We start from the raw sequence: 15474 nt of genomic DNA, 5'->3' as shown, positions 1-15474 counted from the left end.
TGTGAATGTGTATTCAATGTAATCCTTTGTTGAGATCATTTGTGTACATATTCTTAAATAATAGTTGAAATTCTTAACTTCTTCTTAATTAGTTCTCTTCTCACAATATGAGTCACCGCATGGACGATCACCGATCGAGACATTCCGGATCGCGAAGAGGGCATCGTTCGCCGACCCGCAGTCCACCATCTTCCCGAGCACCGAAATCGAGCAGTCATTCCAACCGGACCAACCCGACATCACAAGAACAGACCAATTTGATACACTTTTCCTTTCTGGACCACAAAACGGAGCTAAACCGTGTGCTGCGAGGATACTGTGCCCGCGATCAGCTAGTGGATGATGTAAATGACTTTTGGCTGTTTGTTAATAAGTATGAATCGTTACTAAAACGCACCGGACAACCGATCCTTCCTGATCCACCGTCCGCCAAGGCAGTGCGAGATCGTTGCCCCAATGGAACGATACCTTCCGAGTACAGTAAGGCTCTGGGCTGTAGCATTTCGTTGAGCGTTCCCATCGAAGAGCTGTTTGGGCGGTTGGGTGGAACCGGTTCCGGTGCCATAACGCACACCAAGCTTGTACAACTGCTGCAGATCGTTACGCATTACTTGGACTTCCGGCAGCGCGAGAAGTTTAGCAAGCTCCGCAAACTGCGCCAGGCCCAAGCCAATCTGCCCGTCGCTAAGCATCGTGAGGAGATAGTGGAAGCCGTACGGAACGAACGGGTAGTAGTGCTGGCCGGTGATACGGGATGTGGTAAATCTACCCAGGTGCCGCAGTATCTGTACCGGGCCGGCTACGAAGGAATTGCCTGTACCCAGCCGCGCCGTATCGCTTGCATTTCCCTCTCGAAACGTGTGGCCCATGAACTGTTGGCCGAGTATCGAACCGAGGTGGGATACCAGATACGGTTCGAGCGAAGCAAAAACACCAACACAAAGATACTGTTCATTACGGAAGGATTGCTATTGCGGCAGCTGGCAAGCGAGGAAAACCTCGGGCAGTACTCTGTCATCATTCTCGACGAGGTACACGAGCGGCATCTGCATGGTGATTTCCTGCTCGGTATCGCCAAGTGCCTAATCCGTGCACGTCCCGACCTAAAGCTGGTGCTGATGTCGGCCACCATCAACATCAAGCTGTTTGCCGATTATTTCACCGAAGAGGAGGCCCGCATTATTGAGGTACCTGGGCGACTGTTCCCCATCAAGCTGCACTACATGCCCCAGCTGCAGGACGTACCGGTGGGAGCAGCGGGTAGTTCCGCTGGCGGTAAACGCACCCAGAGCGATCGTCTCAGCCCAGAACCTTACATACAAATCCTGCAGCTAGTTGACCAAAAGTATCCACCAACGGAAAAGGGGGATGTGCTGATCTTTCTCAGCGGCCTGAACGAAATAACCGCCATTGTGGATGCCGCCCGCGAGTACAACGAAAAAAACAAGAACTGGATCATTCTACCCCTGCACAGCACGCTCTCGATTGCCGAGCAGGATAAGGTGTTTGACTACGCGCCGGACGGTATGCGCAAGTGCATCGTCTCGACGAACATCGCAGAAACGTCGGTCACGATCGACGGAATTCGGTTCGTCGTGGATAGTGGGAAGGTAAAGGAGATGAGCTACGATCCAACGACGAAGATGCAACGGTTGAAAGAGTTCTGGATATCGAAGGCATCCGCCGAACAGCGCAAAGGCCGCGCCGGCCGTACCGGGCCCGGCGTTTGCTATCGTTTGTACGCGGAGAAACAGTTTTACGATTTTGATGCGTACAGCACGGCGGAAATACTGAAGGTGCCGCTCGAATCGTTGCTGCTGCAGATGATATCTATGGGCTTGCCAAATGCGCGTCTGTTTCCTTTCGTCGAGCCACCGCCGATGGATAATGTGGAGAACGCGATCGTCGGCCTGAAGGAGGCGGAAGCACTGACGGAGGACGAGAAGCTGACACCGCTGGGTAAAGCACTGGCCAAGATACCGGTCGACATCGGCATCGGAAAGATGCTGCTGATGGGTTGCGTATTTCAGCAGCTACAACCAGTGCTGACACTGGCCGCAGCACTAAGCGTGCAGTCACCGTTCACCAATCGTGCGTACCGTGATCCGGAATGTGAGGTAGGGCGTGAATTCTGGCTTAGAGTGGTTAGTATCAGATCAGCTGTATCCGTTTTCCATCTCATTCGCAGAGGGCACGCAAATCGCTCGAGTCTGACCATGGTGATCCGATCACACTGCTGAACGCGTACAAAGAATGGCTGGAGATCAAGCAACACCGGACGGATTACGGGCGGCGTGACGATGGTGATCGTCGTACCGAAAGCTCCAAGGTATGGTGCCGGCGCCGGGGACTGGAAGAGCAGCGGTTCTACGAAATCACCAAGCTGCGCAATCAGTTTCAAGATCTGCTACAGGACTGTGGTCTCATGGAGTCGCAAAACAATGACCATTTGTCCAGTGCGGAGCGAGCAATACGCAACGGAGAGTTGCGTCAGCTGAAAGAACTGCGGAAAGCGCACCGCATGGAAGCACCGCGTAAACGCAAACTGCTTAAATCTGACCCTTGGGGATTGGGCGAAGATGGCGACGAAGAGGCAGACGACGGGAAGGTGGACATCAGGGATGTGGAATTTCGTTTGAGCCACGATTCCTCCAAGTTGCAGCATCTGGTAACCGGCGCAACGGCCTGCAGCTACAGAGATCTGATGACGCTTAAGTTAATTCTGGTCAGTGGCCTCTATCCCCAGGTGGCGATTGCTGATGAATTCAATTACTGCAAGGTAACTGACCTCACACACATTGACGTCCAACACATTCCATAACTGTCTTGTTTTTTTGTTTTCAATCATCAGAGTTTATCGGAACAATTCTTTCACACCCGTGCGAAACCATACGTTTCGCTGCATCCGATGAGCTTTTTCGGCAACAATGCGCAACTGCTGCAGCTGACAGACAGCGAGATTGAGGAAAAACCGCCCACATTCAAATCACGCCAACCGCTCAGCACCCGTCACCAGATTGTGTGCTACTTAACGCTACTAGAGACGAATAAATCTTATCTAACCAACACGCTCCGTATGCCGGCCGCCCAAACGCTGTTGCTGTTTGCACACACGCTCGAAACGAACAGCACCTTCTCGCGGATTGTGTGCGATGTATGGTTGTGCCTGGACTTCCCAGCACCGGAAAGTGGGCAGACATTACTGCTAAAAGCAACGAAGCTGAGAAGGCTATGGAATCGCTTGCTAGCAGAAAAGCTGAAAGGTATTTATTAGGCTTTGCTGCAGTGTATGTCCCATCTGTCCGCCTCACTATCAAGCCTTCTTGCTTCTTCTTCCAATACTCGCAGCACTTACGGTTACGGCAGACGGTGAGCTAACGAAGGTCGAACGGAACGTTCCGATCGAGCAGATGAACCGCGAACTCTGGTCCAGTTTGGCCCAGTACATGAACACGGAAGTGTGTTACACCGTTAAAAAGTTGCTCCCGGCAGATCTAAAATCACTTTATATTGGCCATACGACAGAAGAAGATGGTGAACAGCGAATGGAGCTGCCAAATCCCAATCCATTTGCCGAAGAGTTCCAACCACTGTATAACGAAACGAAGGGTGGCGTATTTCTGACAGAAAACATTACGTACGGTTGGTGAGTAGTGGGCATAATCTTATTTTGAATAGTTTGTAACACATGCTTACATTGGCAATATTCTCTTTTCTTCCCACCAAAGCGTTGTGGAGACGGACTGGAGCATGCAGATGCACGAACAAATCCTAGAGCAAGACTGGGAATGTGGACACTGCCGAGGAACGTTTCGTTTGACCGGCCTTCAAAAGCTTCAACACGCAGTCATTTGCAAACCGGAAAAGATCGAGGAAGCGACCAGCAATGCAATGCCAGCGGCAAGTGAAGTTGGTTCATCTAGAAAGTTAAATGTGACCCGATACGATTGCGCGAGCTGTGGCCAGCAGATGATGTTGAGCGCGATAGAGGTGCTAAAGCACAAGAAAGGTTGTGGCAAACGCATCAAACAGGAACCGCAGGATTAAGATTGGAACTGGAACTGGAGAAACGCTTTACCAAAGCTCCAATCTATACTGTCAATTCATCTAAATAATTAAAAGTTCTAAAAAAACGAACGTTTTGTTAATACTTGCGTGTATATAGACTATCCTGTCGGCTTTATTCGTGTGTGTTTGGCTATAACTGTTTGGCGCTGACAATGGTTTTGGTTTGTAATCAAAACTCCACTAGACAAACCCACGCGGCACATACACGCATTCGCGTTTGCGTACAAAGAAGGGACTACAAAGTGTTCTACAGCTCTACTGACTCAAGTGGAACAACGAAGCGTTTCAGTGGCTTCCAAGTGGTACCGATTTGATTGATATTGGCAACACTTTTTGACCATCGTCCTGTACGTTTTTTAGATGCAAGTCCTAATAATAACCGCTTCGTCAGTATGATTTTTTTTCACTCGAATAAGTCCTCAACTGAATTAGTGACATTTTGTCGGTAATGCCTAAATGGACTAATCAATACACATATCTTCATGCTTGCACTAATACTTGCTGTTGTGTGCCAGCTCGACAATAGATTCAATTTTTGTCTTACTAAAGCTCTCCAATTAAATCAGTTGATCAACAAGGATATTACGATTCTCAAAATCCTTATTTTGAAATAATGATTTCCAATCTTGCTTGTACAAAACAGTGTAACGTAATAATACGATTACAATAGAGATAGAGAAATTAATTTAAAAAAAAAATCCTTCTTGTGAGACAAATCAAGTTTACCGAAAAACTTTGTAATGGCGGGTCACGAATTAAATAAATTTCCAACCACCTGTTGCATAACTTTTACATTCGTTTTGCTACCGTGCAATGCTTTGCGGCGTTCTCTGCCTACACATAACATTATTTGGCACTGTGTAAGACATGCGGATTCTACGTAATGGCACGCACGCCTTAAGTTGCCTCACCGGTCGAATATTCACCTTACGACGATACGTTGCAAAGCGCTCTAGCTATATCGATTGTTTTAGTTCCATTCTGTTATCATTCGACCGACGTGCGAAAGTTGATCAATTATCCCACTTCTACGCAAATGGTTCACGTTACACCTGTTAATGTTACTACCGCTGCTAGTAGTTTCTATAAGTGCACTGTTGCGCTTCTACCATAAAAATCATCCAACTCATACCCATGAAGCTTCTTGCGTACGAGATTAATTTGTTGTGCGTTTTGCCTAAAGTTTGCAATCAATAATGTTTGCCAGTATGTATAAATTTCCTACACTCACCTATTCACCTATTCATATATATATATTTATATATGTGTATGATTTAGTTGTTCGTTGACAATTGGCACAAATTCAGAACATCAATCGTGTAGCTAAGCACTTCCGTTTTCGAATATCAAAATTTTCCCTGCTACTGATACTTTTAGGTTTGCAATTCCAATTTACCTTCTTCACACTGCGTATGGAACATTGTTTTTCCCCTCCCCACCATTAGCCCGTTTTCCATTTCCGTAAACCGTAAACTCTTTGGCGTGAAGAAGATGTTCAAACTGGACCTAGCGTAAATGGCCGGAAAGGATGCGAGGCCGTGCGGAAACAGGAAGTAATAGTTTCGCTTTGTGTGCAAGTGGTTGAACGTATTGTTTGCTGAGATAAGAGCAACGCACACTCGTATTTTACCAGTATCTCTAACATTCACATTGTGGCACAGCATTCTACCAACGGTAAGTTGTGCGGTAGTCCTTAGCTTCTTAGTGCACGCTTCTATAACCCAATGTTTCAATGTCACAGATTACACAGAATATAGAAATAGGAGAGAAACGAGACTAAAATCTTCACTAGCCCTACGGTGGTACGGCAATAGTAGTAACAACTCGAGAGTAGAGAATATCATTTATACTCACGCAGCGATTTTATGGCGTATTGCGCTCTAAACCACAACTTTCATCCTACGCGGAACGGCCGTTTGGGGTCTTTAAAGACAATATAAATGACCGCTACTATGTGTTAACTCAGTTTGCTAGGAGATTTTGTTCCTCTCGGGCTGGTTCTGTTCCATGCGGATGCTGTCAAGGAATGTCACATGTCCCTGTCGAACAAAACGTCCATTCCGACGTCCGCACCAATTACCAGGAGAAGCAAAAGGCGCCATTTTTACCGATTCTGATTCGCACAGTGGTCCGCAAAGCACTACCATCCCGGCCGCTAGCCCCTGGGTGGATCTTCCCAAAGTCAACCGGAGCTTCAGTAGTGCTTTTGCTTCGCCGAACATTAGTAATCGTGTGCACACAATCGTCACAAGCTAAGCTTTAGGGCCTTCCGTTGATTTTCCAGCTTCAACTCCAGCATCGTGTAGGGTATGACCGAGATGACTAGCAGTATGGCGAGTATGATGATTTTCGGTGCCTCACACAGCACTCCATGGCCCGCAAACGTTACGGCTAGACCGAGGAATCGAAGCGCCTGTAAGGGGGAAGTCACTTCGGCAAACTTGTTGGGATGCGTGAGCGTAGTCAGGGCAAACAGTAACGTCTCCCAGACGGCATTGCAGACACCCCAGGCGGCCGGTATGACGTACAGTACGGCACTATCGTCCCTGGAGGGCTTCCAGCGCAACAGAACAAGCAGCAAACATGCGTGGAATATGAACCCAGCCACTGGAAAGGAGAGGAAACTCTTTTTAATAAACTGCATTGGAGTTTACTTAGACTACCTACCAATAACTACGACACGTTTGGTGTGTCTCAGCAGCATACTTAAGGTGCAGGCGGCTATCAGCTGCATCACACCCATGCCAACCAGCACACCGGCCACACTGTTCGGTCCCAGCTCACATGCCACGAATGCCTGAAATGCAGCGAACAGCCGATCTCAATACACGCGTCACATTCACTACACTGCAAATACTCACCTTCATAAAGTCAGCCATCATGTACGCTTGCTCGGTGCCGACAAAATACGCTAGCGGTCCGGCAAACAGCAGCGTGTCGGACATACGCCTTATAGAGTCAAACTTGACGTTAAATTCAATGTCCGTGGTAAAGGCGGTGACGGTAAACGCTAGCACACCGAACACCAAATAGATGCACATCAGTGGCGTGGCCCCGGTGTAGCCCTGCAATTTCAACTGATTCTCCAGCGCACTACCGTTGACCGGCACGTTTCTATCCCAAACCGGACAGAGATGGGAACCACAGATACGCTCACCGTAGTCGTTCGTCTGGAACATGCTGTACGGGAACCGATCCATGTACGGGCCCGCTGCATCGCGTTGCTCCTCCGGGCCGGCAGGGCCACTGGCGGTGCTGGATGCATGATACCCATCGTCACCATTCCCGGCCGGCTCTGGCAGCCGTATGTTGTACAGAAAGTACATCGTTTCTCGCAACGTCGGCATCGAAGGCGTAACGATTTTGGGCGTGGAAGGATTGGTTGCTTTGGTGCTGCTGTCGGTCGTCGTCAGGTCGAGGGGTTGCTCCGTCGCCTCCGGTAGCGACATTAGGATGTCCCTGTACAGTGGCAACCCACCGTCCGCAGGCAGATCGTTGTGCGACCCGTTGATAGCTGGTGTCGTGCCGTTCAGTATCCCCGTCAGGGCTGCGTTCGGCACTGGCGGGGCAAGACGCGATATGTAGTAGCACCCGATGCGGTTCGAACCCGAAGCACACGTGAGAACGAACGCTGCCACGATAGTGCCGATAATAATGCCTAGATCGCCCGCCGCCCGGAACCATCGCCCTAGCCGACGGACCTGCTCCTGCCGGCTGCACAGTATGCGGTGATCATCATAGCTGTCGGCGTTGGCACCGGCGGTACTAGTGCCACCACATTCCGGTTGCGTACAGCTCAGCTTACCCGCCATCGACACCAGCAGCGCCTGCTTGCATATTACCGAGGGTCCAAGCAGCAGTCCGAGCAGCAGATACCCCGGCACCAGCGACAGCAGTACGGGGTAGATGTGGGCGGCTAAAAACAAACAGACGGTCCCATAGCTGGCCGCTAGTACGATCGAGTATCCGAAGCGCTGTACCAGCTTGGTCGTCATTAGGCTCATGCCGGCCGTGACGGCACAGCACAGGCTGAGCAACCCGGAACCGACGTCCGGTCCGGCCGCTAGCCACGATTCCTGCTGGAACCAGGTCGAGTTAGCGCCCTGCAGTACAACGAGCGGCACCAGCGCGGTACACATGAAACCGTGGGCCATCGCTACCAGTATGAAATTCTTCATCATCTTCGTGCGTACGTGCGACGGGATCTTGTGCCGACAGCCGTAGCTGCGGTTCTGCACCGTGAGCAGCTTCCGGACGGACGTCGCCCCGATCGAGCTGTTGACCGAATCCCGCCGATGTCTGTTCCCGAGTGAGGATGACTGGAACTGGTAGGCGGCGGTAAAGGTTGGCCCTACCGAGATCCGATGGCTACGGTTCGAGGCCGGCGAGTAGTTCGTCAAGTATTGCTGAAGGGAAAGAAGAGAAGAATTACGATCACACTCTATTTCTCAATACTGCAATTCTTGCACTAAGTCCTCTACTTACGTCTATTATAGGGTCATCCCAAATGTGATGCGCCTGGCCAGAACTTCGCGTTCGCATCACCTTCCTCGACCCCGGTGGACATTTCTGCTGAAGGATACTCTTAGCGGCCGCAATCTGCAATTGCAATCAACAAATGGTAAGCTTTCTTCGCCGGTACACCCCGGTACATCAGCAATTCCACTTACCTGTTGCTTGTGAATGAAGACGGGTCGTTCAAGCGTCCGTATCGATTCCTTCTCACGCCCAAAATCACGCTCGATGATACGTTCGCGGGCCAGGATGCGTTCTCGCTCCTCGAGTCGACGTTCGAGCTTTTCCGTGGATAGATCGCTCAGGTTTGGTAAGCTGCCCATTGTAGCGTGCCGATTCACGTCTCCTCTAGCAAACCTCCCCTGGCAAGTACACACCGTTTTGTGTGGGCTATAGTTCTGCCTCAATGCCTACACACCATGTGAAATGGTTGGAAATGGCTATAATGCACTGGTGGGAGTATTCATCGTATTTTTCTGTTGTGGTTCCCTGTACCACTGTCAGCTACACCCACATCAGTTCACCTGCATGAAGCAGAACGATTGAAAGATGCAAAATGATTAAATGAAACACGATGATCTTATTTAATTGTTTTCAGAGAAATTCTTCATTTTCTTTGAATCCCATCCAATAACTCGAAATGCGCTAAAAGATGTGATAGTAATGAAAAATGCATCTGAGCCTGAATTATAGTGTGGGCAGTGCAGTTTCAAGGGCAATGTTGTGAGATGATTTACCGTACTGCTACCAATTTCTCATTCCACGTAACACATTCCGTAGGTTTCTACCGACCGATATTGTTCTACATTGGAACACAGTTTGTCCATTCCTCGAAATGTGTCCCAGCACCGTAGGGCGTTGTGCCGCAATAATTGAATTGAACGCGCTTCCAGAAATAGGTAGAACATCATAGTGCAACGACTAATGGAAGGAAATCACATTATCAGTCCAATACCGACGTTTTCGGTGTTTCTATCGCTAGTAGTAACCCTGACGATGCGCCGCAACACAATTTTAGGTGCGATTTATTTGTGCCTTTATAGAGTAAACAGCTACATCTGCTTCCAATTAGCTAGGTTTTGTGCGACTCGCTGTCTATTACAACATTGTCCCAGCAAAAAAAACACTACAACTTATAAAGCGTTTATTCATCACACTCATAATGCATGGTGCATTTCCGTGAACCTTCAATGTTCAACAGTGTGTTGCCAGTATTTTATGAAATTATTACAACAACAGAAAGATCTCCCTCGCTGTCGATGCCGTACGCCTTCCAACCTTACCGCGTGGATTGTTCAATCTCGTAACCATCCTAGCAGAGCGTTGCGAAACATCGCCGTTCGAAACGATCTCAAACTTTCGCCCAAGCCCGGGAAAAGTGCTTCCGGTGCAAAGTTTCTCGTTCGGCCCGTTGTCTCAGCATGTACGTGGCGCACCAAGCGCATCCACCACGGCCGGAACTAAAGCACAGCAGGTATAAAGCAGCTGGCATAAAGCGTGACATCCGTGCGTTTCAGAAATGTCATTCAAGGCACTTGCCTCTCCCACATCCGGGCCCGACGGTTCGACGGCCGTCCGGTCCGTTGTCGAAAGTTTTTCAATCACCCCGGCAACAGCAGTACTTCCGGCGATGTTTTTCATCTTGATACCAAAGTGCTTCTTATTTACGCCCGCCAACTGGCACTCGAAGAGGTGAAATGTATTATTTGTAAGCGCACAGAACAGTGCACAGTCAAGGTAGTTTAATGTAACAAGATACTACTATGCTTGGGGGCATTATGTATTGCCATTCTATTTTGATCCGTTCCGTTTCATAGAAAGCTGGTCACGATGGCAATGGCATATCTTCAAACGTGCACAATCGTTTTTGGTTTGGTGTTTGCTTCTTCGCTTACCTTCAACTGACATCAAAAATACAACCCAACGTTTAAGTGGCAGTGTCGGTTAAACAAACAAATGATACGTTGCAGATGAGAGCCCGTCTTAGCGCAGCCCAACTGTTGGGGAATGATAATGAAAAACAAAGGAGCCAAACATAAATAAAGCTTACAATGGAACGTACAATAAATCCATGGCTTCGCCTGCCCGGGGTGCGGTGGAGTGAGCCGTTGGTGAAAAGCAGAAGATCTGTCATTTTCATCAACCAATAAATATGGTCCTCGTGATGTTCCTCAAAAACAGCCAGCCCAAGAATGGAGATATATTTCCCTTTGCTTACCTTCTGTGCTTTGCCTAAGCGGTGTACAGTTTACGCTCATGCAAAGCATCTCGAACGAGGCCTGATGAAATACGACCATCATATGCCACGTGTTTGGTTAGATAGGCCACTTTTTTGCACGGTAGTATGTGTGCTGTATGTCAATAACAACAGCCACAAAATTTCCATCCTTTCTTCCACGGTTGGTATTTTATTTGTTTCGGCCCCATTTTTCCATCCCACGTGCAGCGTAATTTATTTGCATTTTTCCCAAACCCCGGCCCAATCCTGCTCCGTAACACGTTTTCGCGGTAGACAATTGCTGGAAATTACAGCATTGTGTCATTGTTGTGTTGTTACTTATGCATGCTGTACTGTAAAAAAGAAAAACAAGTCGATAATCCCACTTTGAACAGGGTAGATCACGTTTTGCCGTACCATTAATCGGTTTGTGTTGCTTTTACACCATGCACGTAAGGATTATGGAGACGCCCGGTACTTTACTTCACTCAATGGAGACGCCTGGTCTTTTACGAATTACAACCAGACGAGAACTCATGTCGGTCAAAGGTGAACGTGCCAAAATTGAGCTCAAATGATACAGCGTTTTCCAATGCATCAGTTTCTTGCATTGGAGCTGTGCAAGTGCAAGAAACGGACTCGCTGGGGGTTCATGGACTGTGTTTGTCGGTGTACATCCTGCGGATAACAAGATGATTAGCAAGAGAGGCCCCAAGATGCTGCGAGGAAAAGCATCCATCAAAACCATTCGATGGTTGTTGAGGTGAATGGATTGTTCATGCGAGCCAGATTGCGAGTATGGAAATTTCCACCCGCACATGGTAATAAGCTAACGTGTGGTGCAAAACACGAAACGCATGGCAGTTGCCCTGTTGAAGCAGTAAATCGCTGTTGCATTCTTCGCTTCTTAACGCGGGCCGCAGGATGTGTAGTGCCCACGCTTTTGCCAATGCAACAACGTATGTATGGGGCCATGTTTGCAGTTTAATTACTGGTGCTTAAAACGCTACTTGCCCTATCTTTCGACGTTTCGCAGAAAGTTGGCAGGAATTTCTCGGAACAGTTATTCTCGTGTTTCTCCAGTTTCTATACAGCTTTGGGGATTAATTTTCATAACAGGCTACGCACTCTAGTTGTTTGGCGATTTCGATTAAGCGTGAAATTCGGTGTAACAATCATGCTAATGCCATGGTACCATTATTAACCATCACATTCCAAATAATGTTACAATATTCATCATCAAACAAATTTGTTAAGTTACAAGCTAAAACAAGAAAAATTTTTGGTGCGGTTTGTTCTTATTCCATTACATTGTTTGCGTTTAATTTATGTTTTCGCGTATTTGGTGCCCACATTTCGTATATCTGCAGCGTTGAATCTTCCAACAGTAGAAGCTTAAAGGTCTAACTGAAGACTAACTTTTTGATAATAGTAAAACATAGTAAATTAGATAATAAAACAAACCAGAACCGTTATTAAACAATACACGTGCCTGTTTTACCTTGAATAAAGATGTTGAAACAAAAAAAACTGGACTAAATAATAGTACCCCCAAATGAAACATTTAACGTTCAATCAACGTTCGGCCAACAAATAGACGAGCTGCCTGTAAGGACGAGATTTGTCGATCGTGTCGGGGTATTACACCATTTTGCAGCATCCTTTACGTTCCCGCGTTCAAATTATGGTGCACGTAAGCATGATCTCGAGCCGAGAAGGACTCTTCGAGGAGAGTGCTGACATTCTTCCCCATCGTAGTGGAGATTCCGCACAAATGGGGTTTCGCCCTTCAAACCGTACGATATTGCGTGCGGAAGTAATCTAATTAGAGCAATCGGTTCGAAAGCAGCGAGAACACCGAACAATACGTTTCATGGAAATGTTAGTCCTTTTTGGGGAGCATCTTTAGCGTTTAAAAAGAAGAAAAAATACTAATCCGGCTTGTTTCCATGTGTTTTCGTGTATTTCGGAAACGTGTTTTCCATGTATTTCGAGGTTTGGTTTTCCAACAAGCAAATCAAAGGTCTATGTAAAACAGTACCTTAAAAAGACGATGTAAAATTGTTCCATTGTAAACTATCGTTTCACTTCTTACAGTGTTAAATTGTAACCTACAGCTAAAACGTTCGAGAAACAACCCTCCAAAAAGCTGCAAAACTTTCCTTACTCTGCGTAAAGTAGCATGTTTTCGATCTCAAAACAAGATTCATCCCTTCGGGGGTAGAATTAAACATCAAACCAGCAAATAGTCGATCTCAAGTAAAGCTCGTTTGACTTTGCGCCTTTTCTTAGATTTTCTTTCAATCCACCAGCTTTTCTCTTTTGATTAAAAATGCACACATATACAAATTTGTACACAAGCCCCATCTTTAGTTTAAGAACGCCGGAGGGAAAGCACAATCTAAAGAAAATCCTTGAAGTGTTGATAGATAGAGAAGAAACGCTTCTCTCTCACACCCACAAGCACCTCCTGAAGTAGAAGGAATAGAAACAGTCAAGTAGGATTACCGTTTGGAAGGATAATTCACCAGCGGAATAAACAGTTCCCAGCATTCACGGATTAGGGGCAGGGCTGGTTTAATGTTGGATAAAGTTCCAGGAAATCAATCCAACCAATTGACGAATGGGCAATTGGAAAGTTGTTTAACAGTGCACATTTTAATACCATGATCAAGCAGTTAAAGAGCAAATTTCTTGAAGGATTTCGCATTTCGAAAACCACATTCAAACACCGAACCCTTGGTCCGTTGAGAAGCACAGCGTAACAAATAGATGGCATTTTCTTCAGATTTTACTAGACAGTATCATTTGTTTTCCCGGTTTATGCTCTGACCTCCGTTCGTCGACACGGCTGTACCATCGCCCGTGGAACAACGAACAGCTAGACATGAATAATCAATTTCCCCGTGAACCAGGATGGCCAATTTCGTACTCGGAGCAATGCCACGGCCTTCTGAAACTCCGGCTACAGGGCATCTAAATTGCATTGCTTACGAATGGCGTCCGACCGGTTGGTTAGTTCGTTTTGTTGTTTTTTTTTTTGTTTTACATACAAATATATACATTTCGTTCAACTCGGAAGATGTACATTGTGCTCGCTTGGACTTAACCTTGCGGTGTTTTAAGATTGCTCCGTTCGATCACTTCAGAGAAAGGCGAAAGAGCAGAGTTGGGTATGCATTTTTAAACAACCAATTTTACCACCGAAACGGACAACAAATTTGTCACCGGCGATTCGGAATGAGGTCAATAAAGGTTTACGAAGTAAACGACGCCATATCTCAACGGCAAGCAATCAAATCCACCGTTATGGTACACGTGGAGCAAGTAAAGTTAATTTACAAATTGCATAAATCAGTGGAAAACTAAATATAAACAGAAACGAACAGATAACGAACCCTTCAATTACCGACTGACACATGTTTGAAATGGAGCATCATGTGCAAGTGGTCTCGTACGTCCTAATTTCGGTGCGATTGTATTTGCAAACTTCAAGCCCAAGGACATATTCACACACAAACGTGCCGGTGGTTGCTATTTACTTGGAAGTACAAATTACACACCTATGCAAGCCGTCCGCATTCATTCCAGTCTACTAGATCCCTTTACGTATTCGCACGACGCAGGATGCCACTGCCACTACGTTCCCTCCTGCTCTCCACCTGCACACACACACACACACTCAGAGCACCGTTTACATTACCATCTTTTTACGTACGACGCAGAGTCGCAGTATCCTTGACAATGCGACAACACTTCCTTTGTACGGTTACTATAACTATCCAGACAGTGGACGCACAATGCACATTTCGCAGGAAGAAACTTCCCGAGCTGATGGTTCCACGGAAAACAGTAGTTTCTGCGACACCTGCTTATAAAATGATGAGTTAAACTACACTCACTCTGACACGCACACGAGCTCAAACAGGCAAAACATCCCTTTTGGGGATTACCATTTTCACAGCAGCAGGTACATGGCCGTTCCGTTTCCACCGCACAGCAAAGCCTTTCCGTTTCTTTGCAAGCACAACCGCTTGATTGATTAATTCTATCTCAGCTCACCTTACCGCTGTACGTTTTCACACTGCACGGTCACCCACAGTAGTTGACACGAATTCCGGAGCGTTATTCTACCACCTCCAGATCCCGAGCGCGTCGAAGGATGCTTTGACACTGGCGAAACATTCAACATTGCACCATCCCTTCATAAACATGCTACGCGTACAGTGCAGTACCACTAACACACGCACACTCCGTAGCTGCTACAGTGTAAATTGTCTCCCCCAACCCCCAAGTGGAGCGCGTACACTACGTGTTTGGATGGAGCTGGATGCTGTTGCTACGGTAGCCGTTACACCTCTTGGCGGGATTATCCTACCATTCCCAGGCACCGCTGCGTGTATGTACATCGTGCAACAAACACACATCAAGCAAGGATGCTCCAATACTAGGCAGGTGCTTCGGAGATTTTGTGCGCGTGTGTCTGTGCGGTGATCATTTCACTATCATTCTTCGTCCCCGCTCTTCGGGCTGCACGATTGTAACATTTTGACAGTTATCAGCGGCGGACCTGCGCGTCGATGTCCTTTTATATGGAGCTTTCGAAAGCGACGATAGCTTTTACCGGCGAGAAACGAACTGTAGCTTTCGTGTTCGTCATAGTAAAGGAATGG

At 47.2% G+C, this 15474-nt stretch overlaps 2 protein-coding genes across 2 annotated transcripts; one reads left to right on the top strand and one right to left on the bottom strand.

The window, feature by feature from the left end:
- The first annotated feature begins 107 nt into the window (after window positions 1-107).
- On the top strand, window positions 108-4300 carry LOC128310292 (probable ATP-dependent RNA helicase DHX34). The gene is made up of 5 exons (XM_053046896.1): window positions 108-2117; window positions 2189-2779; window positions 2852-3263; window positions 3349-3646; window positions 3729-4300. Exons 1-5 carry the CDS (start codon window positions 108-110, stop codon window positions 4045-4047), a joined length of 3630 nt encoding a protein of 1209 aa, XP_052902856.1. The 3' UTR covers window positions 4048-4300.
- A 2013-nt stretch (window positions 4301-6313) lies between these two features.
- On the bottom strand, window positions 6314-8906 carry LOC128298170 (uncharacterized). Its single transcript, XM_053033912.1, has 5 exons — window positions 8739-8906; window positions 8554-8667; window positions 6930-8474; window positions 6736-6865; window positions 6314-6675 (listed from the first exon to the last, which is right to left on the bottom strand). The coding sequence occupies exons 1-5, from the start codon at window positions 8904-8906 to the stop codon at window positions 6314-6316; spliced, it is 2319 nt and encodes a 772-aa protein (XP_052889872.1).
- Window positions 8907-15474: the final 6568 nt, after the last annotated feature.

Source organism: Anopheles moucheti, chromosome 2, assembly GCF_943734755.1.
Source record: "Anopheles moucheti chromosome 2, idAnoMoucSN_F20_07, whole genome shotgun sequence".
NCBI classification, from domain to species: domain Eukaryota; kingdom Metazoa; phylum Arthropoda; class Insecta; order Diptera; family Culicidae; genus Anopheles; species Anopheles moucheti.
The sequence above is the reverse complement of the archived record's forward strand: the minus strand, read 5'-3'. Positions and strand labels throughout refer to the sequence as shown.